This window comes from Poromitra crassiceps, assembly GCF_964638095.1.
Source record: "Poromitra crassiceps genome assembly, chromosome: 12".
Classification (NCBI taxonomy): Eukaryota; Metazoa; Chordata; class Actinopteri; order Beryciformes; family Melamphaidae; genus Poromitra; species Poromitra crassiceps.
The window spans coordinates 41,700,124-41,727,623 of NC_139632.1; the positions used below are offsets into that span (position 1 = coordinate 41,700,124).

Here is a 27,500-nt window from a genome sequence, read left to right on the forward strand (position 1 = left end):
CCTTCCACTCCCTGCTTCACCTCTGGGTCTCCTGTTAGATTGGGCTTGGCTAGGTTGATTTCCTGTGACTCAACTGAATGTAAAATAACTCCCTGTGCTGTGTGTGTGTGTGTGTGTGTGTGTGTGTGTGTGTGTGTGTGTGTGTGTGTGTGTGTGTGTGTGTGTGTGTGTGTGTGTGTGTGTGTGTGCTGTCTGTCTGTCTGTCTGTCTGTCTGCCTGCCTGCCTGCCTGCCTGCCTGCCTGCCTGCCTGCCTGCCTGCCTGCCTGTCTGTCTGCCTGTCTGTCTGTCTGTCTGTCTGTCTATAAGGTGGCACTCCGTACTGTGGGATGACCTGTGCTGAGCTTTACGAAAAACTGCCCCAAGGCTACAGGATGGAGCAGCCCAGAAACTGTGATGACGAAATGTAAGTATTCACCATCGCTAATAATACAGTACTTATTATTATACAACCAAATAATCATTAACATATCCTCCGCTTAATGTTTGTTTATTTGTGTTTGTTTGTTTGTTTGTTTGTGTTTTGTTTTTGTTTTACAAGCGGACGTTTTTGGTTAGTTTAGGTTAGACCACCAAAATCTGTTTTTATTTTACTGTACAACCCAGAACATGGCACTAATGGGCGTTAGCATTGTCCATCCCCATACTGTTTAACGTTAGCATTTGAGCTATCGCTATTGTAACTAAATCCAGGATGCACATTGTACATGCAACATTACTAATCTGATTAATATCACATATTTGGGTGATGTACCCCATCAAATTGCTGCAGCGTAGGCTACTGTAGTAGGCTGTTTTAAAGCTAGAGCAAAGTTCCTGGTGTCATCTGAATGGAAGAATTACTAAATTTGAATATGAAAAATATAAATTTATGTTGGTATAATAAACTTTGAATACCAGTCCGTTTCATCAAATTAGTAGCTATAATTGGGAGTGATGGTGTTACAGTAGGCTACTGGTTGAAGTGCACGGTCACAATCTGGCCCTCTGGTAGCGAGGACATTTTTTGTGTGGCCCTCTCTATCATAAAAGTTGCCCATCCCTGCTTTATACCTAACTATTGTACCTACCTACCTACCGACCTACCTACTATATCTATCTATGTATCTCTCCCTTGTCTAGCTATGAGCTGATGAGGCAGTGCTGGAGGGATCGGCCCTATGAGAGACCCCCCTTCTCTCAAATCTCTGTCCAGCTCAACAGGATGCAGGAGGCCAGGAAGGTAAACCTCCAGCCAGCATGAACATACAGACATCACACTGTAGAAGTCTCACTTCTGACATCACCGCTGCTCTGCTCCAATAGCAATCGTTTGGGCAATGAAGGCAGATATGATGTCATTATATCTATTTCACACTTCATGTCATCTCCTCTATCCACCCGCTTTCCTGCCATTCTCCACAGTAAACGTTCGAATAAAAACCAAAATGCCTTGGGGAAAACCATTTGTTTGGTCAGGGATGGATATGTTATCTGTCCACTTGCACTTCACAATCCAATATGCTTGAAATGGTTTCTTAATATGTTGTTGTTTTGATTCTAAAATCACATTCTGCCATTCCCCGTTTTCGCTCTCCAGGCCTACGTGAACATGGCGCTCTTTGAGAACTTCACCTACGCCGGAATAGACGCCACAGCAGAGGAGGCCTGACTACCAGCCCCCCCAGACCCTAGCATGCCACGTACCCCAAAGAGGAAGTCCCAAGGCTGGGCGCCGCGCTACTGCCACCCTCCTGGTGCTCCACGCCGAGACAGGAGGACCAGGCGCTCGACCAAATCTACCTGGTTATAGAGAGAGGACTGTGAAAGGACACTTGTGTGGAGCGATTGGAAGGAGGTCTGGGGGCTGGATGGAGAGATAGATTGCTACTAGCTTTTTGGGAACATAACCCCCTTCACGATAGACTGATCCCAGAACAAAAGAAACAGTATTGCACCTCATTTAGGCTATAGCCTTTCATCTGCCAGTCAAGGGGAAGTGGCCAACAGCAAGGTGCGACATGACTTTTTGCAACACGTAGGGTCTGTGGGGCGTCGCCACTGGACTTGACCTCCTCTCCATCACCCTGAATGGAGAGAGGAATCTTTTCACCAAGAAGGACACATTGTGAATCACATGATCAGGACACATTGTGGATCACATCATCAGGACACATTGTGGATCACATGATCAGGACACATTGTGGATCACATGATCAGGACACATTGTGGATCACATGATCGAACAGTCGACTTCTCAGACTGTTTTAGAGAGAAAAGGACGAACGAGAGATGCAATGTAGCACTTAGCTGTATTCAAGTCATTTGTGTCTTTTTCTATATTGCCTATCACTGCCATGTGAATGTAACTACTGTACACGTATGTATTTTGTCTCTCCTTTTTAAAGAGCACATAAAAGTATCAAAACCTCTGAATGTACTTCAAATGACATAACATTGATACAAATGTAGCCGTGGTAGCTGCCTCATGTTTTGCAAGTTTACTGCACTGTTGCGGCAGTGCTAACGAGGACAGAGTGGGGGAAGTCTACAAAAGCTACTACTGTATTTCACTCCCCCCCCGATTGTACTTGGCCAATGGACCTTATTCACAGCGCGGCCATCTTGGGATGACGTCACCCGCTGGTTGGGAACGCAACGAGACTCTCATCCAAACCCCTGTCTGAACATGGGAACAGTAGACCAAAAGTTTGAGTTCTGTCACACCAATTTCGTTTGATCACATCGATAAATAGGCAGATGAATGTGTAGAGGATTTTAAAAAGGGCTACAGCAACTGGATCGAGTCTTATATCCACGATATTCAAGAAAGCGCAGCCGATGGTCTAATTTGTTAACTTACAATACACCCTCACACCTTCACTAGCGCTGGACCTAGCTAGCGAAGGTGCTAACGCTAGCGTCAAAGTTAGCGCTACTAAAGTTGTCAGAGGTGTCACCGCCGACACAATATTGTTATCCAAGATTTTGATGCCATGGTATTCCCAAATATTGCGTAGTTTCACATGTATTCACATGCCAGTGCCTAAGTTTAAGCTCATACACAGCCTTCTTTGGCTGTGTCATTTCGGCTTCAACTGCTCCACAGCGCCAGATGTATCGGTTCGGTGCTCAGTGGTGCGAGGGTGTATTGTAAGTTAACAAATTAGACCATCGGCTGCGCTTCCTTGAATATCGTGGATATAAGACTCGATCCAGTTGCTGTAGCCCTTTTTTTGTAAATCCTGTACACATTCATCTGCCCATTTATCGATGTGATCAAACGAAATTGGTGTGACAGAACTCAAACTGTTGGTCTACTGCTGCCATGTTCAGACAGGGGTTTGGATGAGGGTCTCCTTGCGTTCCCAACCAGCGGGTGACGTCATCCCAAGATGGCCGCGCTGTGAATAAGGTCCATTCCCCCTGTTGTCGCGGTCGTTGCTCCACCCCCTCTGTCGAGCTGAGGAGAGCCGTAGACTAGCACATGCTTCCTCCGACGCATGTGCAGTCGAGCAGGTGCCTCTTTTCACCTGACAGCAAGGTGACCTCACACCGGCAGGATGCTATTCCAGTTCTCCTCCACCCGACCAGAGGGGGCGCTAGTGCAGCGACCAGGACTCCTACCCCATCGGCGTCCCATCCGCAGAGACATGGCCAATTATGTCTGTAGGAATGTCTGACCAAGCCGGAAGTACCGCTGCCGAGAACTCAACCCGGGTCTCTGCCGTGGTAGGCGAGCGCTTTCACCCAAGCTACACTACCCACTACCCATGCCCCTGTATTTGACTTTTGACATTATGAGACCTGTATAGCTCATTGTATGCTACAATATCCCCTCTATGAGAATGTACAGTGTGTTTTCTCTTATTGGTTTCTTAAAATAAAGCTTTTGCGTGGTGACTGGACGCATCACACAAGGCAGTTGAGTCTCAATTGAGTCCATGTGGGCGTATATACACACAGCATTTTTTATTTTTTTTAGATTTGTGTTGTTGATAACATGCAGGAGTAGAGAATGATGATAAGTATTGGACAGACAAGGTTGTGAAATGGAGTTTGTATTGTATGTACCTCAACGTGACATACCAGTGTCGGAGACAATGTATGAATTAGTATCTTATTTAAATGCTGATTTGAGATCAGTTTGTGAAGTCAAAGGGATATTCAGGCATGTCAAAGTCATGCATCTATTTCAACAGATGCCTGTCTTTAGCAGTAATAAGACCCCTCGATTGTTTTATAAATTGCAGTCAATGACAATTGGGCCCAGGTTTTTTTGATCTTGATGTTGTCAGTGGTGCTTCTGAGGTGGGAGGAGCTCATGGTGTTATTGTTATTGTTCTTGGGCGCATGGTGGGAATGAGAGAGTGAAACCACAGCCCAGGCTACCAGGGGGCCAATGTGGGCTCGGGGGGCACTGCTCTCTCCCCTGCTGCACTGGGCTGATCTGTCACAGGGTTTCCTCCACAAACCAACCACAGGCACAGGACTGTCCATCAAACAGGGCCTCAGTGTGCCAGCATCCTGACAGCTTACACACACACACACACACACACACACACACACACACACACACACACACACACACACACACACACACACACACACACACACACACACACACACACACACACACACACCAGAATAATGGCATCACTGAACCACAACATCCCCTGCAACCTTTATCATATATCCAGTTCATGTAATTCACAGATGCAACTTTTAAATTGTGGCTAATCATTAGCGGTACACTATATGTTTCCATTGCACCTGCAGAATTTGCATTTACACCCACAATAACCTCCACAAATCCAGATCACTCGATTGCCTCGCTCGCTGCTGTGAATGTTTGAGAACACTGGTGCCTGACATGACCCTGAACTTTCACCAACTGTTCTGCACGTTCTCCTGTAAGCCGCATAGAGGAGGAGGCTTCTGAGTAACTAGATCAAGTTGCGCAAATCACAACAGTGAAACCAATAGCACCATCTTATATGAAAACAAGGTTTTAGGGTTGTGCATAGTACTTCTGGGTAACTTGATCAAAAAAACGATTCAAATTTGCGTTATTGCGGTATTTCCCCCAATAATTTCTGAGTAATACCACTCCCACCCCATCACCAAACTCTCTCTCACTCTCTCACACACACACACACACACACACACACACACACACACACACACACACACACACACACACACACACACACACACACACACACACACACACACTCACTCACCCCAATCAAACTGCCTTTTTTGGTGACTTGCTTGGTCAGGTGGGCCGCCCCCTCGGCACTGCCCTCCCACAGCCACCCAACCTTCCATACTCAGATATAGATGAGGGACAGCACACACATACACAGGCACATGCGCTGGCACTCAGTCAGACACAGCAGTTCAATTATGATGATGTGTTGAGATCCAGAGCACCTGGAGACACCATGGCGTCGCACCACGTGTGGGAGATACTGCTCGTTATCTTGTGGATGCAGGTGGCCTGTGTGCCTGGGAGGCATCATGAGGATGATGGAGCTGCCTCTCACCTGCAAAGGAAAGGTAGGGAGGAGGCATCGTGCGGTCCAGTCAGCACATGGATCTTCTGCATTATTTGAGTTCATCTGGTTGTTATTTACACTGTGCGTACTGACACGCTGCTGGTGAGCTTGACTGTTCAATCTGTATCACATCATGTGCTTCACACTCATTCAGTTACATGATAGGAAAATAGCATGACACAAAAGTTTAAATATGACACAAACAATAGCAATGAACCCTCAAATAATTGGACATGATTTAATCACATTTTTGAATTGGTTGTTCAACACACCTCTGTGATATATTGATATCGAGAAAATTTAAGTTACATTGGTGTCTCATTTTGGCTCAATAAGAGAGGTGCTGGTTATGTTGCGGATGAAGAATGTATTGATTCATTCCATTCTACAACAGATATCTAGTAAAATAACTGAAACTACTGTGGGGTCAGAGCAAAGATATGTGCGTGGTTTCCAGGTCTTTGAAGTGAATTTTCCTCAAATTCAGATATATTCTTTCAAATGTAATTGACCACTGGTTAAGAAGTCTCAGATTCAGTCTTATAAAGTCTTATTTTTCTTAAAACAATTACAGATTTCTGCCAGTGGGGGGCGATATATCCAATTCACAATTGGACTTGTTTCAGGAATCTTCTAGAAACAAGAGTCTATCTTGAAACAAGGCAGATCTTGAAATTCTTGATTTGCACTAGAAGCAACTGAAATGATTTCACCACCCAACTGTCAACTTGTTGTGGTTGTTTTTTGAAAAAATATTACCTTAAAAGACCTGTTAAAAAACGGTTGAAACAGACAGCTTGTTCTTGTTTTAGTTATATTTGATTCAATGCATGTCTATTCCATCCACATGCAGGTGGTTAAAAAGAAAACACACGGAAGGCTGACTTCCTTTTTCTGAGGCTGAAGCTTTGCCACTAATGTTCATACATCATGTGTCATTTTTGCAGATGTTTTGCTCTTAAAGGATGAGAAGGATCCAAAATGTTTCACCCGGACAGAATACGATTTCACCTGCTTCTTTGAGATCCCAGACAACAGGACGTATGATTTCTTCTACCAGGTCGAAGGCGAAACGTATGTCATTCAAATCTTTTATGCTGTGTGTTGTTTGAGAGATCTCAGAGTTTCAAAATGTCAAAATAACACATATTAAGTCAGTTTCTAAGGAATTTATGAAAACCCATTCAAACACCCACAATTTTGACATTGTTCAATGTGTCAGCTACAGTATTAACAACTTCAGTCACAAAAGACCCATAATGGTCAAACTCTAACTCATATGAAACTGAAACTGTTATGCTGCAATCTTGGGGCAATCAATGGGATCTTCCTAGCTAAATAAAGGATACATAAATGGATAAATAAATAAATAAATAAATAAATAAATAAATAAATAAATAAATAAATAAATAAATAAATAAATAAATAACAAACATGTACAGACTCTATTATGCTTGACCCTGATGCTAGTCCCGCACCTTATTCCCTGTCCAGAGAGAAGAGGTGTAATGTGTCTGTCCAGAGAACAGAGGAGGGGACTTTCCTCTACGTCTGCTCTTTCCCTCCAAATGATGTCTACTTGATGGTCCTCACACACCTTGAGGTGGTGGAGCGCAGCACCAACACCACCCTCTTCACACGCAGGGTCAGCGTGGAGGACCAGCGTAAGGCACACTCTTTTTTCACTTACGTAAGTGTAAAAAAATCTAAAATCTTTGTCAGCGTGACAAAGATTTGAGATTTTTTTTCTTCCTGAAAAATAAAAAAGTATAAAGTCAGATTTGTTTTCGTTTTAATTGACCGAATTCAAAAGAGACATGAAGCCATACACATTTCCTTCTAAAAAATATGAGCAGTGATCAGGTCAAATCTAGTCATTTTCCCTTTAAGTCTTATGGATGATTGTCCCAACAGATTTGGACCACCGGTAGTTTATTATTACTTCAGTCTCATCCATCCATCCATGCCATCCAAGCAGATCAGCCCCAGACATCCTTTTGCCTGGCAACTCCCTCCAGCTCCTCCTGTGGGATCCCCAGGGGCTCCAAGGCATGCTGGGAGATGTAGTCCCTCCAGCATGTCCCGGTGCCGCCCTGGAGTCTCCTCCCAATTAGCCGGGTGGTTGAACCACCTCAACTGGATCCTCTCAATACAGAGGAGCAGTGATCCCACAGAGGGACATTTCTTTGTCACTGATGATCCAAAACACAGGGGGAACACAATCAGAGCACTGCCAAAATATACCAGTCTGGTACAGAAATATAGGCTAGTGAAAAGTGATTGTGCTATTGGGCAGCCACACTAAAACAACTCCTTTGTGTTTATTCCAAAGCCATGGGAACAAATGACTTCTTGAACTTCTCTGTAGACATGCTAGCAGCTAGCGTGTAAATTGTGAAGCAGGTGTTAATCTGTAATTTGTTCCTGGCCCTGTGTCCCTAGTCCTCCTGGACCCCCCTGCAGATGTGTCTCTAATCCCTACTGACCAATCAGGGCAGCTGAAGGTGGCATGGCACATTGACAGGAAGTGGGAAAACATGGTGCATTATGGGATACGATACTCCTCCAAGAGGCTGGGAGAGAAAACAAAAGAGGTATAGTATCAAGCACATACATTGGCCATCAATCCACTGGTTCAAAAGGACTTTTAGATCCTCCTTATTTCCCAATAAAGAGACTTAACACACATAACTTCACACATGCTGTGTTTGAACAAAACACAAAGAAATAGTCCTGTGGCATCAGTATTTCGAATGAAAAAAGCTCCAATCACATGCCAAACGACACTCAGTAAAGTCTGGGGCAAATAGTCCACATGGTGGTGCTACAGCAGCGGTCTAAACTCTGTATTTCTCTGGGGTTATAGTTCCAAATAAGAAAAAACGTTGGTATCTAATTAAGAAGTCCACCACCAAACTAATTGAATGTAACTGGTCACACATACTTTGCATGATTTAGATGAAAATCACTACAGAGCATCATTGGAGACCTGCCCATATAATCTTGTGTGTGTTTTTTTTTTAATTCAGGCAAAAATTGCAGACCTAGTTTTTTGTTTGCTCATTGGGGTATTTGTATTTATTTGGTGGGTAAACTTAGCATTATTCTAATATCCATTCACCATACGTCTGTATTGCTAATTACAATGAGTGAAAACAGTTCAAGTAATAATATTGTAAATATTTATATCTGATTTGTACAGGTAGAGAGGAATGAGGTCCACAGCCTGGTATCTCTGGTACCAGGGGAGGTGGTTCAGGTCCAGGTGAGAGTCAAGCGGAGCATAAGTGAAAACACAGGACACTGGAGCCACTGGTCGCACCCTGCACATGCAATGGTGCCCCAGAGTGCAGGTGTGTAAGACAGAGAGAAGTGTGTGTGTGTGTGTGTGTGTGTGTGTGTGTGTGTGTGTGTGTGTGTGTGTGTGTGTGTGTGTGTGTGTGTGTGTGTGTGTGTGTGTGTGGAGGGGGGGGGGGGTGCGTGCGTATGTATGTGTGTGTGTGTGTGTGTGTGTGCGTGCGTGCGTGTGCGCGCGCACGAGAGAGTGCAGTGTATGAGAGAGGGGGAGGGAGCAAGTAAGTTGCAAGTGACACACTCACCATCAAAGATGCAATGCTTCAACAGAAAAGTCTGTCTCTTTGCAGATGATATTTCACTGATGTGTTTCACCTGTGACCTGCAAAATATCACCTGTCAGTGGAATGAGAACACCTATGGGGAATTCACCTACAAGCTCTTCTACAAGATAGGTCTCAGGTAGCACAAAATCTATACAATACTAGATTCTATCACTGATACTACAGTACTACAGCGATATATACCCTTTTCACAGCAGCCATTTTGAGTGTCAAAGCAGGGCAAACACAGGCGTGACCAATAACATTAATGATGATTCCATTACATTTGGGTGTTTCGGTGCCAGCGCTCGCATTAATGTTATTGGTTACACCTGTGTTTACCCTGCTTTGACGCTCAAACTGGCTGTTGTGAAAAGGGTCTACACCAATTCGGTGTTGATTACATTCTCTGGCATCCCTTAGATATGGGATGCTCTATGGAACAGTGATGTAAAGTGCATGTCATCCTCTGTCTTCCTTGTAGTTAACATTCTTTCAATATGCATTTTATACTTCCCGATAAAGTCAAAGAAAAAAATATACATATATATATCATTAAAATACACACCCATGTGTTTACTGTGATTTGATACGATGCACCTATACAGTAAGCCTGGAAATTGGAAAGAATGTGTGGCGGATGGGAACTGGACTGACTTCTGCCGTTTCCATGGAGACGAGTCCCAGATAGTTTGGGTCATGCTCAGCGACGGGTCGCCTCCAACCCCCCTCAACAGAACCTTCTACACCGAGCCCTTCACCCTGAACAGCAGCAGTGAGTCTGTCTGTCTGTCTGTCAAAAAGACAAGTACTGAGAGAGAGGATGAAGCTAATATTATGAATCTGTACGAGATGCCTAGTGTGATGAAATTACAATAAGAGCTGCCTACCTAACAAGCTTACCTAAACAGCTAAAAGCTAGTGTGACTACGGTAATTTGAATTTGGAAGGTCAGCTAAGCTAACTATAGCGACAACTGTGGTTCTTTCTTCTTGAATACGTGTGTGTGTGTGTGTGTGTGTGTGTGTGTGTGTGTGTGTGTGTGTGTGTGTGTGTGTGTGTGTGTGTGTGTGTGTGTGTGTGTGTGTGTGTGTGTGTGTGTGTGTGTGTGTGTGTGTGTGTGTGTGTGTGTGTGTGTGTGTGTGTGTCATGTGCTCAGTCAAAACATCTTCACCGGAACACCTGAGAGGACAGTTGGAGAGAGGCAGGTTGTGCTTGACATGGGAAGCCCCTCTCCTGGCTCTGTGGACTCACCTGCAGTATGAGGTCAGCTACCAGTCCAGAGGGGACGCGGCCTGGATGGTAAGAATTTACACCAGTTGTTTTGGACCATTTTTAAGCCAATTGACATCGTCAACATTGAATATTGAATCAAGCACTCTGTCTCCAGACGACGTCCCTGAAGGGTCCAGAGACTGAGACATGTCTAGGGCTTCCAGCAGGATGGCAGTACAGCGTCCGGGTCCGAGCTAAGCCCAACGGGTCCGTCTACTCAGGCCACTGGAGTGACTGGTCACATGAACTGACTGGAGACATTCCCATTGACATAGGTAAAGCTCCAGTGACACCTTATGAAAATACATTCTATTAGAATAATATATTCTATTATAATCATTTGGAGTGGCACAAAATATAAAACATATAGGCTACCTTAGTATATAAAAGTAAATTGCTGCACTTTGATACTGTAAAATATTAAATACCATGAACCAATAGAAATGCAGTTCTTTTGTTACTCTGATAATGAAATATAAATCACCCTGATGCAATATTAACAATCTCTGCAGGTGCCTTTCTCATCCTGTGTATCCCTGTCATGCTGCTGGTTATGGCTATTGTCTTCATCTCCTTGTTCCCCAGAGCCCTCAGGTAGGAACCTTGTAAAGTCACGTAGGATTAGACATCATATGAAGACATTATACCAAAATGAGCTACATGCAATTTAACACCTACTCTGACATAATAGCTAATTGAAAAACAATTTGTCTTTCACATTTTAGTCAACCTTACAAGGTTGTTGAAATATTTTGTAATAAATGTCAGGTAACAACATTCTGCTTAAATTGATATAGCAATTTGTATGGTTAAAAAAAAGTAATTTGAAAGCAGATTTGAAGAAAAACAAGGCTAGGTGGAAACTTAGCATAATGGCCGACGCGGGAAAGCGTTGATGAGCCTGTTGTTGTAGCAGGCGGCTGCGTTGTTAAACATTTTGCTAAATATATCATTAGAGATTTTCCCTCTCTCTTTTTTGTGCTGCAGATTTCTACTTCTACTTCAAAGAACTTAAAATACACCTGTAGATTACTGCAGGGGTGGTTTTAGGATTAGATCTTTGGGGGGGCTCAGCCCCCAATCAGAATCTCCTGGACTGCAGCCCCCCTAGGAGGGTCCGGGGCATGCCCCCCCCCCCCCCCTGGGAGAAGATTTTGTAAACTTAAGTAAAAATGAATCAATCTGGTGCACTTTGAGAGCAAAATGAAGAGGCTAGATCTCTGAAGAACTACACACATCACATTAATATTCTCTTTACTGTTCTGTTGCTTTACAATGATGATGAAAAAATAATAATTCTGCGATATACATTCTGCATACAGGTAGAATGGTAGGTAGAATACTGCTTGCTTAAATACAATGGTGGCCCATCTATACCAAAATCACTTCCAGGGGAGAACTCAAGTACAAAGTAACATTTGCTTTGTAGGCATAAAAGTAAAATAACAAAAGGGGATTTTCCTAACTTTATTTGGAATGGTGTTCAGGATGTGATTATCCTAGAGCTCAAAATAGGTCATTTTATACAGTATAAGGTCAAGTAAAAGAAAATTATCATCACATTTTTAAATGTTACTATTTCAAAATACCAGACTGTTCTACAACATAACCTCTCAGCTCCGCGGCTCAGTAAACTGCACTTCTCATTTGAATGTGCGTTTGTTTAAAGTCACTTGGTGTCCCGTTTGAGTGGAGTTTGCCATTTTTAAGCACCGTGATTGGCTCGAAGGTCCAAACACCGCCCACACAATAACAGCACGGTTGTGGCGGTTGCTTGCCATCCACTGTGGTTGGCTTGTCTATAGCAGGGTATTGCAATATTGCAGTTATTGTGACAGTAAGAAAGTATACATAGCCGGCTGGAAATGTTTTAATGTCCAGCCATTTGGCTGACAGCTGGCGCTTATGGAAAACCCTGTCTATTATTTGCCTTTACCCACTTAGTCATTATATCCACATTACTAATGATTATTGATCAAAAATATCATTGTGTAAATATTTTGTGAAAGCACCGATTAGTCATCCCTACAATATCTTGTCGCAATATCAATATCAACGGGTATTTGGTCAAAGATATTGTGATATTTGATTTTGTCCATATTGCCCAGCCCTACCTGTGATATCTCACATGTGGCTAAAATAATAGAAAATATAGATATAAATTATATTGTGTATCATCATTCAGCCTAAAAATACAGAGATATGATTTTTGGGCCATATCACCCTGCCCTATGTGGGAGGACGTGGGCTATAGCTCACCCAGATAAACACATGGATGTGGTGCAGAAGGTTGAATCATTGCATCAGACTGTGGCTTCAGAAATGTTGATGAATACAAGCTGGTGATTGTAGGATTCCACCTGCGATGCTTCTTTATCATCAGTAGTTTGAACACGGTCAGCAAATAAGCTGATGAAGAAGGTTGGGCGAAGTCTCTCTGACTCGAGCTCAGTGAGATAAACTGCTGTTTGTCGTGTTGTTGTTCACTGGTTCAAAGCCCACTTGTCAAACTCTTTATGGCTTCCATGTTGCTGTCAGTATGAAGACTTGTAGAAATCAGATAGTAACACGCACACTGAGGAACAGCTCAGCGGGATGAGTGTTGGTTCGATTCCCGATGGAGGAGAAATGTTGTTCCTCAAACCGGTCACCCATCTCTTTAACATGACTGGAAACACATCAGCTGACAGAGTGCCTCCTACAGACAGATAGTCAGCCCCCAATTCCCCGCCCCAAAAAATAACAGATATGGCACAGAGCACATTCAAAAATAAATGTAGTTTTTAAATGAATTTGGCCAAAGAATATAAAAAAATATATATATAGCTATAATACTACTACCAAGTCTGTAGGTATTGAAATGCAAATTGGCATGTGATGCCCGGCTGGCTACTATTTTCACCCAGCTGGACTGTGTATGCATATGCACTAGTGGGAATCCCTGAATATAACCGCTAGAACAGTGTGGTAAGTTCAGAAAATCACATCACTTTACTGTAATGCAACCTTTAAAACCAGGAAAAAACACTTAATATGCCATATTACGATATAACAATATCCAAAATCTAAGATGATATTGTATCTAGTATCATATCACATTATCAATATAATATTGATATATTGCCCAGCTCTACCCTCTAGTGGTCAGATAATTAAGAGCTGCCACACTCAATCATACTTCATATTAGGATTCAACTAAAACGAGCATGCTTTGATGACTGTTTAGGTTTACGCAGAGATGGGAAAAGCACACACTTTCTTTACTTAAGTAGAAGTACAGTTAATAGTGTACAAAAGACTGGTAAAAGTAGAAGTACTGATTGAACTTAATTACTCGAGTAAAAGTAAACAGTATTTTCTGTGCCAGGCGAATAGAAACTCACGTCATATTAATATCATTCAATTACTATTATAAACTTAAAAGATCCCTTCAAAACATATTTTAAGATGCTTAAAGACTATACTTTGATTGATCATTTGTGTATGTTTTTCCCCCACAAAAAAGATGCACATAACGCGTGAAAGCTAAGAGCATGAGATGAAAGAGACAGACAAATGTGGGTTCTTCGAGCCCAAGTCAGTTTTGAACAGCAAAAGGAAAGAGTGGAAAACCCCTGGTGGCACAGAGAGTTGGTTTGCTTCCCAGCAGTATTGAGACCTCACTCACTTTTGAGGTCATGGGTTCAAGCCTCATCTAATCTGCCAGAAAGCAGAAGAACGTTATCTTTATGATGTTTTAATAATGTTAGTAGACACCAGGGTGGGAATTCGCTAACCCCGGACAGCGCCATATTGTTGACAGACCGTCCTGCAGCTGACGACTATAGTAACGGCCTTATTGTCGTTTCTGTTCCATTACAAAACAGCGATAGTGATGACAGCAATAAAGCTCCCAGAGTTGTTGTTTGTATGCTGCCGTTAATGCCTGTAATAATAAACAAAAGAAAAAACGAGGTGAACAGACTTTGCTGTGAGGAGCTGTCAGAAAGTTTCACCTGTCTCTCCTAACTATCCACACATCTCCTGTGCTGCTGACGTATCCTCCGTCTCGCTCCCTTCACGTCTGTGGACGGTAGAGATAGAAACAAACCACGGGGACTTTATTGCTGTCATTACTACAGCCGTGTGTAACGCAGGTCACCATCCGAACACAATTGGAACGATACAGGTAACGCTAACGGCGGCTAGCTTCCTATAACCTCTGCTCTTACATAGGCTGTCACTAAAGCGGCTGCGCTATGTCAACAACATGGCGGCAGTGGGCGTGCCCGTACATGAGTGACGTCAATCGAATAAGGTCTATAATCAATAATAATCAATAATCTTTACATTTTACATTGAAGTAGAAATTTAAATAATTAACTCATTGGTTTTGGATTTATTTAGCTTCAAGAGTGCATTTTTGTTTGTGTGACCCTCAACACAGGCTTTGAGAATCCCGGGCCACTTACTAATACTTATGCTTAAATTAACCCACTCATATTCTGGTTTATTTCAAGAAAAACATTTCGGCTAGTGGAAATTCTAATTGGCTGGTAACTTTAAAATCTAGCAGCCATATTGGCAGGTGGTCAAAAAAGTTAATTTCAAGCCCTGAGAGCAGGTGGTGACATAGGAGTGAGTGAGAAAAGGATCAAATATTGGTGGTTAAGACTGAATAATGACATGACAACTGTTCATTTAAAATTAGTTATTCCTTTAAACCTGGTTTCAAATGCCGCAAATTTTTCACGCTGGCGCCGTTCGGCCCTCAGCAAAACCTGGTAGCGAGGACATTTTTTGTGGTCCTCTCTATCATCAAAGTTGCCCATCCATGGGTTACGGCATGACAATATTTGTTCGGCCGCCGGCAACAATCTGGGTTTCTCATGTGGCCCCCCATGAAAGATAGTTGCCCACCCCTGTTTTAAGACAACTGACAGTAGCAGGCTGGTAGCAGGGCACTGCCAAGGTGGCCTTAGGGCATCACGGCCAGAGGGAGGGGCAACGGAGGCTCCGTGTAATTCCCACCCTGGTAGACACACATAACTCTATAGATCCCCGTTAGGTTGTCAGTTTATCAAAATAACACATTTTGAAAATGGGTTTACTTTGTGAAGGCTTAAGAGGGGCTAACAGGCTGGGCTGCTGGAGTATTGACTGCAGGAGTCCTCGGATTGGCGTGCAGCAGACACTCAACAGAAGTGCTTCCTAAATTGGTGACTAAATTCCTTCTGGACAAAGCCAGATGTAGGTCCGCCGCTCGCTGAGCATCCCCCAAAAATGCTTTCAAATGACTTTTTTGTATGTGGTAAAGGTAAATCTAGAAAATGAAAACGTTTGAGTACCACACAAATTGCTATACTGTATATCCATCTAAGCAGAATATTGTTACATGACATTTATCACAAAATATTTCAACAGCCTTGTAAGTTTTGCTAAAAAGTAAAAGACGAATCATTTCAATTATATTCTGACAATATAGGAAATTGTAAATGACAGAAATTTGTGAAAGTAATTTCTGGCCCCTTGTTACAGGATTGCCTCACTGGCAAAAATGGAAAAATAGCCTCAACATACAGTATTTACTGATTTCATCATTAGGTTGTATTTAACCTACATAATTATATGTGTATATGTGCCAGGGATGTGAATATGATATTAACACCTTCTCAATCTCTGTTTTTGTGTATTTTCCTAGTAAGCTCAAGAAATATCTTTGGCCACCAGTTCCCAACCTTGACAAAGTCCTACAAGGCTTTCTGACAGAGTTCAACGGGAAAACATGGGTAAGTGATTGAAGCACATAATGATATACAGTATAGATATGCCATTTGAGATGCTGTAAAACAACATTTAGCCACCATTACAGGGTCCTCCACTCACAGCAAAGCAGTTCTCTGAGGAGGCCCCTGCATCTGTGGTGGAGGTCATGTGTGAGGACGAGGCTTCAGGACCGGGGAAGCCGTCGGGGGAATGCGGCCAGCTCTTGTTCCCAGACAGAGCCTCCAGGGGCGGGGAGCAGGCAGAGAGAAGCCCCGGAGGCGGACTGGAAGACGGTCCGGACTACGTGACGGTGAACGCCGATGACAGTGACGTCCCGTCTCCGAAGAGAAACGAGTACGTGTACGAGCAGGTGGGGGATTGTGGTGGCCTGGAGGGGAGGGCTAGCACTGACCTTCTCAACTACTCCTACATGCCCCTGGCTGAGTCTGCAGACAAACTGGACTGTCAGGTCTCCGCCACTAGGGGGCCAGGCAACCTCTACAGCAACCTGGCTGCTGCAGGACCCAACCAAGGCAAAAACAGCTAGTGCTGCAGTCACATTACTGTAACTGGGAGATCTACAGATGATGGAGCATGTGCCATCTCACTGACATGTGGTAGATACAGCAAGTGTGGTGATTTACCCATAGACGAATAGTAGTTACTACCCACATTTACTGTATCAAAGGGTTTCCCCTTCGAAGCATAGTCAATTATGAACTTTTCTATAACTTTGCCTGACTTAATCTGAAGATGAATGTGCATGATGGCTAATACCATGTGTACCATGTATTCAGAGTATAAGGGTGTTGCTCTTGGTACTTGAACAGGCTGGTTAGCTCAGTTGGTAGAGAGCCAGACGTACAAGATAACAGTCTTGGTGCTGAGGGTTCAAATCTCACCTGGAGTGAGTGATTATTTGTTAATGATATGATCTTTCACTAACAAATGGACGGGTAATAAATAAGTAATGAGTCAGTATTCATTAACTACTCAGTATAAGAGTAACTAATGACCAGGTAATAATTAAGTAATGATTCACTACCCATTAACTACCAGCGGTGCAGAAAAAGTAGTTCAAACTACTTTGTAAAATAAAGCATTAAATTGACAATGTACATGTATGATATATGAAATAAAATATAATAGCCTACAAAAAAGCGCAATGCCAGCTAATATATGCCTCTTAATTGAGTTTTTTGACAAAACAGTATGAAAACTTGGAGAAATCAAATGCTAACACCCACACTGAGGGACAGCTCAGTGGGATGAGCAGCTGTTTTTCTGTCTCTGCATGAAGGGCTGAGTGTCGGTTCCCGATAGAGGAGAAATATTGTTCCGCAAACTGGTCTCCCATCTCTTTAACATGGCTGGAAACACACTGGCTGACAGAGCGCCTCCTACAGACAGTCAGCCCACCCCTCAGTCACTTTTGAATGGCAACAGCCAGAGGAAAGAGTGAAAACCACTGAGAAAACCAGCTTAAAGAGGTCTGACCTGGTGGCACAGAGGGTTAGCTTGCTGCTGCCCAGCAGTATTGAGCCCTCAATTGCTTTTGAGGCCGTGGGTTCAAGTCTCAGTCAGTTTTGAATGGAGAGCCAGAGGAAAGAGAAGAAAGTGCCCACAGATTAGCTGCTTCACTATTTCTAAATTGACTAAAAGCTCAAATATATCTTTTTGACCCATAGCCAGCCACTTCAAAAGTCATACAGAGAGAAATACTGCATCAGTGGCAGTGCCTTTGTGGTTCACTGTGTTTGTCAGCTGCCTTTGGAGAGAGTGATTGTGAGTTCTAAGCTGGGATGTGCACAGACTAAACTTCCATCTGTACTTCTTGAGGCAGTAAAGTTATTTGTATTTGAATAAAAGTGGAAATAGGCGTAACAATCTTCTTTTAGTTTTTATTGCACTTCTAATTAGGGTAATAATAATAATAATAATTAATAAATAATATTTTTGACAGTGCAGATAATCATATAAAAAAAAACACTAATAATAAATTAAGTTAAATTATATTTACACTAAAGTCAGGTGCTTTCATCACATTCTTTATGTTATTTTCCTTTAACTTGTGCTTTTTTGTCTTCCATCCATAATTTATAAAATATATTTTCAGCCATTGTATACTTTTTTGACAGATGTATGTTGCTTTACAGCTGAAATTGGGTAAGAGAGCTGAAATTGGGTGAGAGACATAGAGAGTGATAAGGAGAGAGAGAGGTTTTGCTGTAAAAAGTTAAACCAGACAGGTCGAACTTTTCATAGTGCACTGTGAAAAGTTCAGCCAGCCACACCTGAACAATCACACCCAGGTGGTGCTAATTAAGGGTCTTAAAGTGGTAATCCACAACAGCTGCGCTGGATTAGGTAATGGAATGGGCTACATGCACAACTCCACTACTTCCTGAAATTAGTACAGCTTCTTTATTTCCTGTCATCACTATTGGATGAACTGATTAATGTCAGGTGAGCTGCAGTCACAACAATGATCAGGCACACCTGATTAATCAGTTCATCCAATAGTGTAGGACAGGAAATAAAGAAGCTGTACTAATTTCAGGAAGTAAAGAAGTTGTGCATGTAGTCTATTGATGAGGGAGAGAAGTCTCCCCTCAGGAAACCTGGGTTACATCATAACCATCCCTTCATCTCTATGCAATCTAAATCCCATAGAGATAGGCAAAGTGCTTATCTCTATACCGTCTATATCCCATAGAGATAAACACAGTGTTATACTATAAGGTGTGGCCCACTGACTTAAAGATGGATGCAGTCTGATTATTTAAACAATCTTTGAGCAACAGTTGTACCAAAACTTTGTGATTTTGTGTTTGTGTATTGTTGTGGAAGATGGAGGATGGCCCATGGATTCTCTTACCATTAGCCTACATTAAACAATGTAAGATAAATCAAGGTCCAAATGATGCAGTAGCTTTGAATTTAGAAACTGAGAATCATGCAGTCTTATTGAGATTGTTTAGGGTTCCACCCCCGAGCGCGGTCTCACCCGCAGCTCAGCTGCTGCGTGGCCTCGCCTGCTGATCACTGATGATGTCATGGACATTATGACATCATCAGTGACATCACAAGTGGTCGAGTGCCAATCACTGATGATGTCATAGACATTGTGACATCATCAGTGACATCATTACTGACCAAAATCATCACAAATCTCACAATGTGGGACCAAAAACATGACCAAAATCGCAGACAAACAGACAGACGCAACTTTGTCAATTCTATGTAAGATTACTTCATTCAACAGCCAATCAGAAACAATTCTCCAACAACAGACAGGTAGGTCTGTGGGTTTGTCTGTATGGTCAGTGCAGTCGTCTGTCTTCTGGTAAACCAGGGGTCAAAACCTGCTGTGCATGGGAGCTCTCCTTTGCAGTATAGTTTATTGAAGAACATTTATTTTAACATGTGACAGCCAGCGGTGGATAAAAGCCATGAGAAAACCTGTCTTAAGAAGTCTGGCCTGGTGGCACACAGAGTTGGCTTGCTGCCTGGTAGTATTGAGGCCTCAGTCATCTTTGAGGTTGTGGGTTTGAGCCTCGCATGTCCTAAGACTGCTGTGTTGTTATTGTTCCCGGACCATCATTTTTTCCTAATATGGGCAGGGATGACCACGCCCTGGCCTGAACTCACTTGATTGGTCGCCACAACTGCTTCTTCCTGAAAACGTGGCACATGGCACAAGATAGTCCTGAAGCCTTTCTGTAAGAAAGCCACAGCCTGAACTCATTTGATTGGTCACTGCAACTGCTTCTTCCTGAAAACAAGCAGCAAGTAAAACAAAATATTGGTTAAGATTAGGGTGAAATATGTATCAGTATGTGGTGTTTGCCCAGCCCTTCATTGGGAAATGCAGCTTTATGGAGTGGGATCACGTGGAGATGGTCTTCAGAAACTTTGATGAGATTGACAGTAAGTAAACATTGTTTCAGATACATGGTGTAGTTGTGGAAAAGTGTGTGTGAGTTTGGAAGAGGAGTGCACCACTAGGTGGAGACATGCATCCATAGCAGTGTTGATTTCGTAGACGAAAACTATGAGGAAAAATGTTAGTCGACTACCTATTTTCACTGGTGAAAACTAGACCAAATGTTAGGGAGGGACGAATTGGGAAGAGATCCAATCAGAAGAGAAGAAGTAGTTAAACATCTGTGTCTGTATTGCACATTCCAAACCTTAAAACAATTCCAGAATAACAGATTAATATATCTTTACAATAAGTTTGGAAATTCTAATGAATAGTTACGGTTGTCTTTGACTAAGATGAGATGAAAACTTGACTAAAAAAAATCAGGATGAGGTTGACTAAATATGATAAGAGCTTAAGAGCAAGTGGATTATAGCTCACTCAGATAAACATGTGAATGTTGTGTGATATGTAAAGGTTGTTGGTTCAATACCAGCCTCAGGCAATTTCTTAAAAAGTACTCACATTATAAGCTGCAGCAGTGATCCTTCTTTAACATCACCAGTAGTTTGAACACTGATAGAAATAAGCTGATGAAGGAGACTAGTCAGTCCCTGGATCTAGGTCAACTCACTGGTACAAATCTCACCTGTCTCACTCTTTATGCTCTGTGTTATTGTCAGTGTGAATACAGTGTGTAGAAATCAGAAGCTTAACTCCCAACAGCTCATAGCTCAGTCGGCTGAGCGCCTGTGTTACTGCCTCTGTCTGACAGGTAGGTAGAATGTTGGTTCGATTCCCGATGGAAGAGACATATTACAGCACTGCCCTCTCTTTAACATCACCAGCATAACGCCTCCTACAGGCAGATACACAGAGCGACACAGCACCTCCTACAGATCCACAGAAATGGACACTGTGGACAGACATATATATATATATATATATACTCAGTTTAGAGCAGTTTAGAGATGCCAAAATTAATTTGTTTATCATTAAAGCTTGTTATATACTAGTCTCTCATTATTGAAATGATGTATGTGTCTTGGACTATTTTCAATAATGTAGACTACTTAACAGCCAATGCCCAGTTCGTCATATCACAGTGCACGCCCCCTTTCTCTGATGCTGTCTCCTCACCCATTCACAGTTTACCACACATGTGTGGCAATAACCAATCAGCCCAAGGTATTCCTCCCAATCACCTAATCAGCATAGTATATATATATATATCAGGGTCCATGTTTTTTTACTCTGTTTGCTATGTGCCATGTCATTCTCAGTTGCTGATCATCATCGCTGAAGCAGTTGTTTTGTCAGTAAAATTTCAGCTCTCTGTGGTTTTCTGTCTCATAACCCTCAGCTCATGTCTCTGCAGAGGTCAGGGGGGGAGAATATCCCCCCCCTTAGATCCAGGTAGTGCCAGCTGAACGGGATTAGAACCCACAACCTCTGGCCCCGGTGTCTCTGTGTGTATTATTCCTTCACACCACCAACTGCCCTTCACACTCACAGCTCTTCTCCGGGCACTCTTGTCTCTTCCCTCTGCCTGTCACCATTCAAAACTGACTGAGGCTCGAACCCACGACTGCAAAAGTGGCAGAGGTCTCAATATTGCCAGGCAGCAAGCCTACTCTCTGTGCCACCAAGTCAGACTGATTGAACAAGGTTTTCTCAGGGCTTTAAATGACTCTTTCCTCTGGCTGTCGACATTCAAAACTGACTGAGGATCAAACCCACAACCTCAAAAGTCACTGAGGCTCAAACGCACAAGCTCCAAACTGCTAGACAGCAATCCAACTCTCTGAGCTAGTGGGTCATGATTAAGACTAGAAGATTAAAGTATAGTCTTTATGCATCTTAAAATGTGTTTTGAAGGGACCTTTTAAGTTGAATAGTATTTGAATTATATTAATATGACGTGAGTTTCTATTCGCCTTACACAGAAAACCTTTTACTTTTATACTTGAGTACATTTCAGAGCCTGTACTTTTTTCCTTTTACTTGAGTAATTAAGTTGAATCAGTACTTCTGCTTTACCAGTCTTTTTTTTTTACACAAATAACTGTACTTCTACTTAATCAGAGCAACAATGTGATTACATTTGGAATGACAAGAAAAAATTACACGTCTGTGCAATAGGCTAAGTAGGCCGAAATAACTCAGATATAGGGTTTGCAATTGTAACGTTCCATATAATGAAGTATCGAGTTAATTGAAGTATTGATTTAATGATTGTTTTGCACCTGCTGCTCACGTTTACAGTCAGCCAAGTACAGTCAGCCAATCAGAGGCGGAGAGGGGCGGGTCACTTCGCCTAGCCTTCGCCATCATGGGAAAAAGAAATATCGCGTCCCTCATCTAGCAAAGCCTTCTGCAGGCTCACCGGAATGAGTTTTGAAATGGAGGGACAATAAAATGTCCCCCCACCGACATGATTGCAAGTTCTTGGTAAACAACACACGATAGCATCATATGTAATGGACATGAGTGCACCACAAGCCACCTAGTGTTTTTGAGGTGTACTGCAGCCAATGCGCCAAGTTAACGTTCGAGTATGCACAGTCTCGCTGTCACCGCTCGTCGGCAACAAGGCTCCAAGTTGAGGCTGCGCAGAACCCTGTCAGCACACTATGTGTAACGAATGCAGTGAGCCTGTGTGAATGTGTGTGTGTGTGTGTGTGTGTGTGTGTGTGTGTAACCAACAGCGCAATTTGCGCAACGTGCGGGTGGAGGGGGGCGGTACAGAAGGCCCCATTCTGATTGGCACGTTTCGCCACTGATCGTACCCATGCGTTCATCTCTATGCAATCTAAATCCCATAGAGATAGGCACAGTGCCTATCTCTATCATGCAATCTAAATCCCATAGAGATAAACACAGTGTTATTCTATAAGGTCTGGCCCGTTGACTTAAAGATGGATGCAATCTGATTATTTAAACAATCTTTGAGCAACAGTTGTACCAAAAGTACAAAGATAAAAGCTTGTGGCTTTGTGTTGTTATTGTTGTGGAGGAATCTTACAAATTGGACCTTGATGGTATGCAAACACATGGCAAAATGGCTAATGTCTAACATTTAAAAAAGCATAACACAAAATTACTTATCTGCATGTTTAAAAACTATAAAACATTTACTTTAACTATTAAAGGTTTTCAGAGACTCCCCCCCCCCACCCACACATACCAGATTTATGTTGATTGACAGCTGATTTTTTTTTTTTTTTAACCAGACAGGTCAAACTTTTTACAGCGGGATTTTGGCCGACCTCTGTTCTCTCTCTCTCTCACACTCGCTCTCTAGGTCTCTCGCTCAAAGGAGAGCCAGGCCCCCTTCAGGTACATTCAGACTGCACTGACCACTCAGCCACACAGACAAACCCACACCTCTGTGTCTTTCTCTCACTACACGTCTGCCAATAAAGCATAAAAATAAGATCCCAGAAAAGATTTCTAACATTTAAAAAAGCATAACGCAAAATTACTTATCTGCATGTTTAAAAACGATAAAACATTTACTTTAACTATTAAAGGTTTTCAGAGACTTTCTGACCCAAACCCCCCCTCACACCAGACTTATGTTGATTGACGGCTGATTTTTTTTTTTTAACCAGACAGGTCAAACTTTTTACAGCGGGATTTTGGCCGACCTCTGTTCTCTCTCTCTCTCACACTCGCTCTCTAGGTCTCTCGCTCAAAGGAGAGCCAGGCCCCCTTCAGGTACATTCAGACTACACTGACCACTCAGCCACACAGACAAACCCACACCTCTGTGTCTTTCTCTCACTACACGTCTGCCAATAAAGCATAAGATCCCAGAAAAGATTTCTAACATTTAAAAAAGCATAATGCAAAATTACTTATCTGCATGTTTAAAAACTATAAAACATTTACTTAACTATTAAAGGTTTTCAGAGACTTTCTGACTCCCCCCCCCCCACCCACACACACCAGATTTATGTTGATTGACAGCTGAAATGTGTTTCTTTTTTACCAGACAGGTCAAACTTTTTACAGCGGGATTTTGGTCGACCTGTGTTCTCTCTCTCTCTCACACTCGCTCTCTAGGTCTCTCGCTCAAAGGAGAGCCAGGCCCCCTTCAGGTACATTCAGACTGCACTGACCACTCAGCCACACAGACAAAATTGAAATTGTATATTTATGCTAATTCCTCAAATTGCCCAACACCATATTCCAATAGTCTGCTTGTGGGTGTTGAAATAGGTTAATAACACCAAATAACTGTCAAAGTAGATTACATTTCTTCTCAGGGCTTTAAATGACTCTTTCCTCTGGCTCTCGACATTCAAAACTGACTGAGAATCGAACCCACAACCTCAAACATGACTGAGGTCTCAATAATACTAGGCAGCAGGGCAACTCTCTGTGCCACCAGGCCAGACTTCCAAAGGTAGGTTTTCTCAGGGCTTTAAATCTTTAAAAAGTCCACAGTGAAAATAAACATTTTGATTGGCTTTATTCATGGATATAGAGACAATAAAAGATCCAAAGGATAGCATGTAAAAGTGTAAACACTTATTTTCAACATGGTCCATGATGTTTTGTGTTCTCTTGTGTTCTCAACCTCGATGATTTTTTAAATGTACTGTATGTATTCCTGCTGGGTAGTTGTATATGTATCTTTTTATCAATTATCAAATAAATTCAATCAATCAAAAGGTTTATTTCAATTGTGGACTTCTCCTTATCCTGATATTAACCTAACCAATCATCACTCCTCATGCCTAAACCTAACCAATCATCACTCATCATGCCTAAACCCAACCAATCATCACTCATCATGCCTAAACCTAACCAATCACTCCTCATGCCTAAATCTTTGTATGTGAAAGTTTCTGCCATTGCCTTGTGGTCACTTGTAGTATTATAGCTATATATTTTTTATATTCTTTGGCCAAATTAATTTAAAAACGACATTTATTTTGAATGACGGCTAATGTGCTGCGTGCCATATCTGGTTTTATTTGGATTTTAGTTTGAAAGCAGTTTCTCCTGGCAGGCAGCAGCAGTCTTTTTGTCTGTCTTATATATCCGGGTCACAAGGTGGCAGTAGAGCACTGCTGTTTACACCAGTCAGTCAACTGGAGCTGTCTTCAACCAGAAAGTCAACTGTCTGGTCTTCAACCAGAAAGTCAACTGTAGCTGTTTTCAACCAGAAAAAACCCACCACAGCACAGTTTAATGCCAGATGTTAACTTTATTATACAAAGTAGACCAAAAGCTCAATTGAAGATGTAGAGTCAAAATGCTCAATTATTAATCTTGCACAGCTACAGTATATGTATGACAACCAAGAGACCTGAGTTGGAACATGGACAATCACAACGACTTGACGAAGGGAATAAGTGATTCCAATCCAAACTTATTTGCCCCCTCAAAAAATAAAAAATAAATAAAAAGTATTCAAACTTGTGTGGGAGTGTCTCACGCAGCCTTGAAACACACACACGCGTGCACACAAACTGAAAAAATTATTTGTAAGAGCGGATGTGGGTGTAGTGTCTCAGAGCTGTAGAGCCAAGTCGTGATTTGAGAAGCTGTGAGAGGGGGATGACAAAATAGAAAAACGCACGCCCTGTATTCTCAGGGAAATTCAAGGTGAATAACGGTAACATTTTACCCACCATCCCTCCCTCCCATTGGCTGACTTTGACCTGAACGGTCCCGTCTGGCACCGCTCGCTGGAGTTTAACTGCGTGAGAATCCGAGCTAAATGCGCCGCAATAATGGCATCACCGCTCACCCCGCCAACTGCCTCCTGTAAAATATACTAGTGTCACAAATGATGCTCTTTAACAGGCCAGCCTATCACGTCCGCTCGCCAGACAGACTGCATGATATCATGACCATAAATCACCACAGAATTGTCGATGAGGCAATAAGCAGAGCGAGCGAGAGAGCGAGTGGGTGAGAGAGCGGGACAGAGAGACTGTCGGGGAGAAAGGGAGATAGTTGAACAGAGTTGGTGTTTACTGGCGTACAAGCCTCTCCTCCCAGAAGGAATTCTTTCCGTGTTTCGTCACTTGCCTGTACCCAAACGGCTGCCGAGGGGAGGCGTTGGATCACCTACTGATGTCATTTCCTCAACTTTCACTTACAATCACACTGAGAACCAGCACAGTCTAGGTCGGAGGTGATGGGTGTTAACACATACACACGCTCATTTAGATGCTGTCGCGTGTTTGCCATCTGCAGGCCTCCGGACATGAATTCAGCAACAACAGCGATAAGGCCACAAAGAAAAGGAGCTTCATCAACATACTTGAAATCTATGACTGGCAGCTGATAATAGTCGGTTATCACGGAATTGTGTTGCTAGGGAACCGTTTGGAACCTAGCTTATGTCCCTTCAGTTATTGCACTAGCAAACACTGCAACAGGAAGTGAGCCGGGGGCCATTTAGAATGTTTGTGTTGTCGGGTTGAAACCGTCTATAAGAGAGGGATGTTGGCAGGGGCGGACTGGGATCATAATTCAGGCCGGGCATTAGATTCAAGCAGGCCAGGCCGATACGGACCGACGCGCGTGCCGGCGCCCGAAAAATTTGGGCCGTTTGAAGCTCAATTTGGGCCGTTTGAAGCCCAATTTGGGCCGTTTGAAGCCAGATTTGGGCCGTTTGAAGCCCAATTTGGGTCGTTTAAAGCTAGATTTGGGCCGTTTGAAGCCCAATTTGGGCCGTTTGAAGCCCAATTTGGGCCAAGTCCAATTTTACAATGAGATGCACCCACTTTAAACCTGAATAAAGTAATAAAACCACTAGTAAACCAGTAGGCGGCGCCTGGCCTGCTGTTCAGTGAGTGGCCTGGCCTGCAATTTTTTTTTTTTTGCAGGCCAGGCCAGGCCACCGGGCATTTGCCCGACGTGCCCGATTATGCAGTCCGCCCCTGGATGTTGGGTTGTTCTGCCTCTCACTGCACTCACATTTGGTGCTATTGGATTTTGTGGATCAATTTCACAGCATGCTCAGTCCAATGACGCCCCTTCGCGTCACTTGTTAGATTAGAGAAATGGTTTGGGTTAGGGTTCAATCAGATTTTTTTTAAACGCAGCTTACAGTTGAGATGTACTTTGAAAACGCTGGAGAAACGAACTCCGTTTGTCGCCACCATTATATGCCCGTCCGCCACCACCCCGACCACAACGCCCTGACTGGCCACCATTTTATTTCACGGTCCCACGACGACGGCGGCGTCGATCTCACATGTTGTGGCCGTGGCGAAAAAGGGTCGCTCGCCGGTGCGTTGTGACGCCAGATGAGGTGGGAAAAGAACGGGTTGGAAAAAGGATGAAAGGAAAAAGAAGTGTAATCAAGTGAAAGGAGACTGCTGGAGTGCCTTCAGGATCACACAGCAGTCATTGGTTGAATGGTTTTCCATAGA

General features: G+C 42.9%; 2 protein-coding genes across 2 annotated transcripts in view; both read left to right on the plus strand.

Annotated features, from left to right (window-relative positions):
* Positions 1-3,719, plus strand: part of tie1 (tyrosine kinase with immunoglobulin-like and EGF-like domains 1) — a 30,792-nt gene extending 27,073 nt beyond the window's left edge. Inside the window, exons 22-24 of the mRNA XM_083647604.1 lie at positions 308-404; positions 1,121-1,220; positions 1,578-3,719. Coding sequence (XP_083503730.1) covers positions 308-404; positions 1,121-1,220; positions 1,578-1,649 — 269 coding nt within the window. The 3' untranslated portion in view covers positions 1,650-3,719. The remainder of the gene's footprint in view (positions 1-307; positions 405-1,120; positions 1,221-1,577) is intronic.
* Positions 3,720-5,393: 1,674 nt separating this feature from the next.
* On the plus strand, positions 5,394-17,320 carry mpl (MPL proto-oncogene, thrombopoietin receptor). The gene is made up of 12 exons (XM_083648410.1): positions 5,394-5,539; positions 6,486-6,612; positions 7,033-7,202; positions 7,981-8,132; positions 8,741-8,891; positions 9,183-9,294; positions 9,764-9,930; positions 10,315-10,457; positions 10,546-10,705; positions 10,943-11,024; positions 16,111-16,198; positions 16,282-17,320. Exons 1-12 carry the CDS (start codon positions 5,425-5,427, stop codon positions 16,720-16,722), a joined length of 1,908 nt encoding a protein of 635 aa, XP_083504536.1. The 5' UTR covers positions 5,394-5,424; the 3' UTR covers positions 16,723-17,320.
* Positions 17,321-27,500: the final 10,180 nt, after the last annotated feature.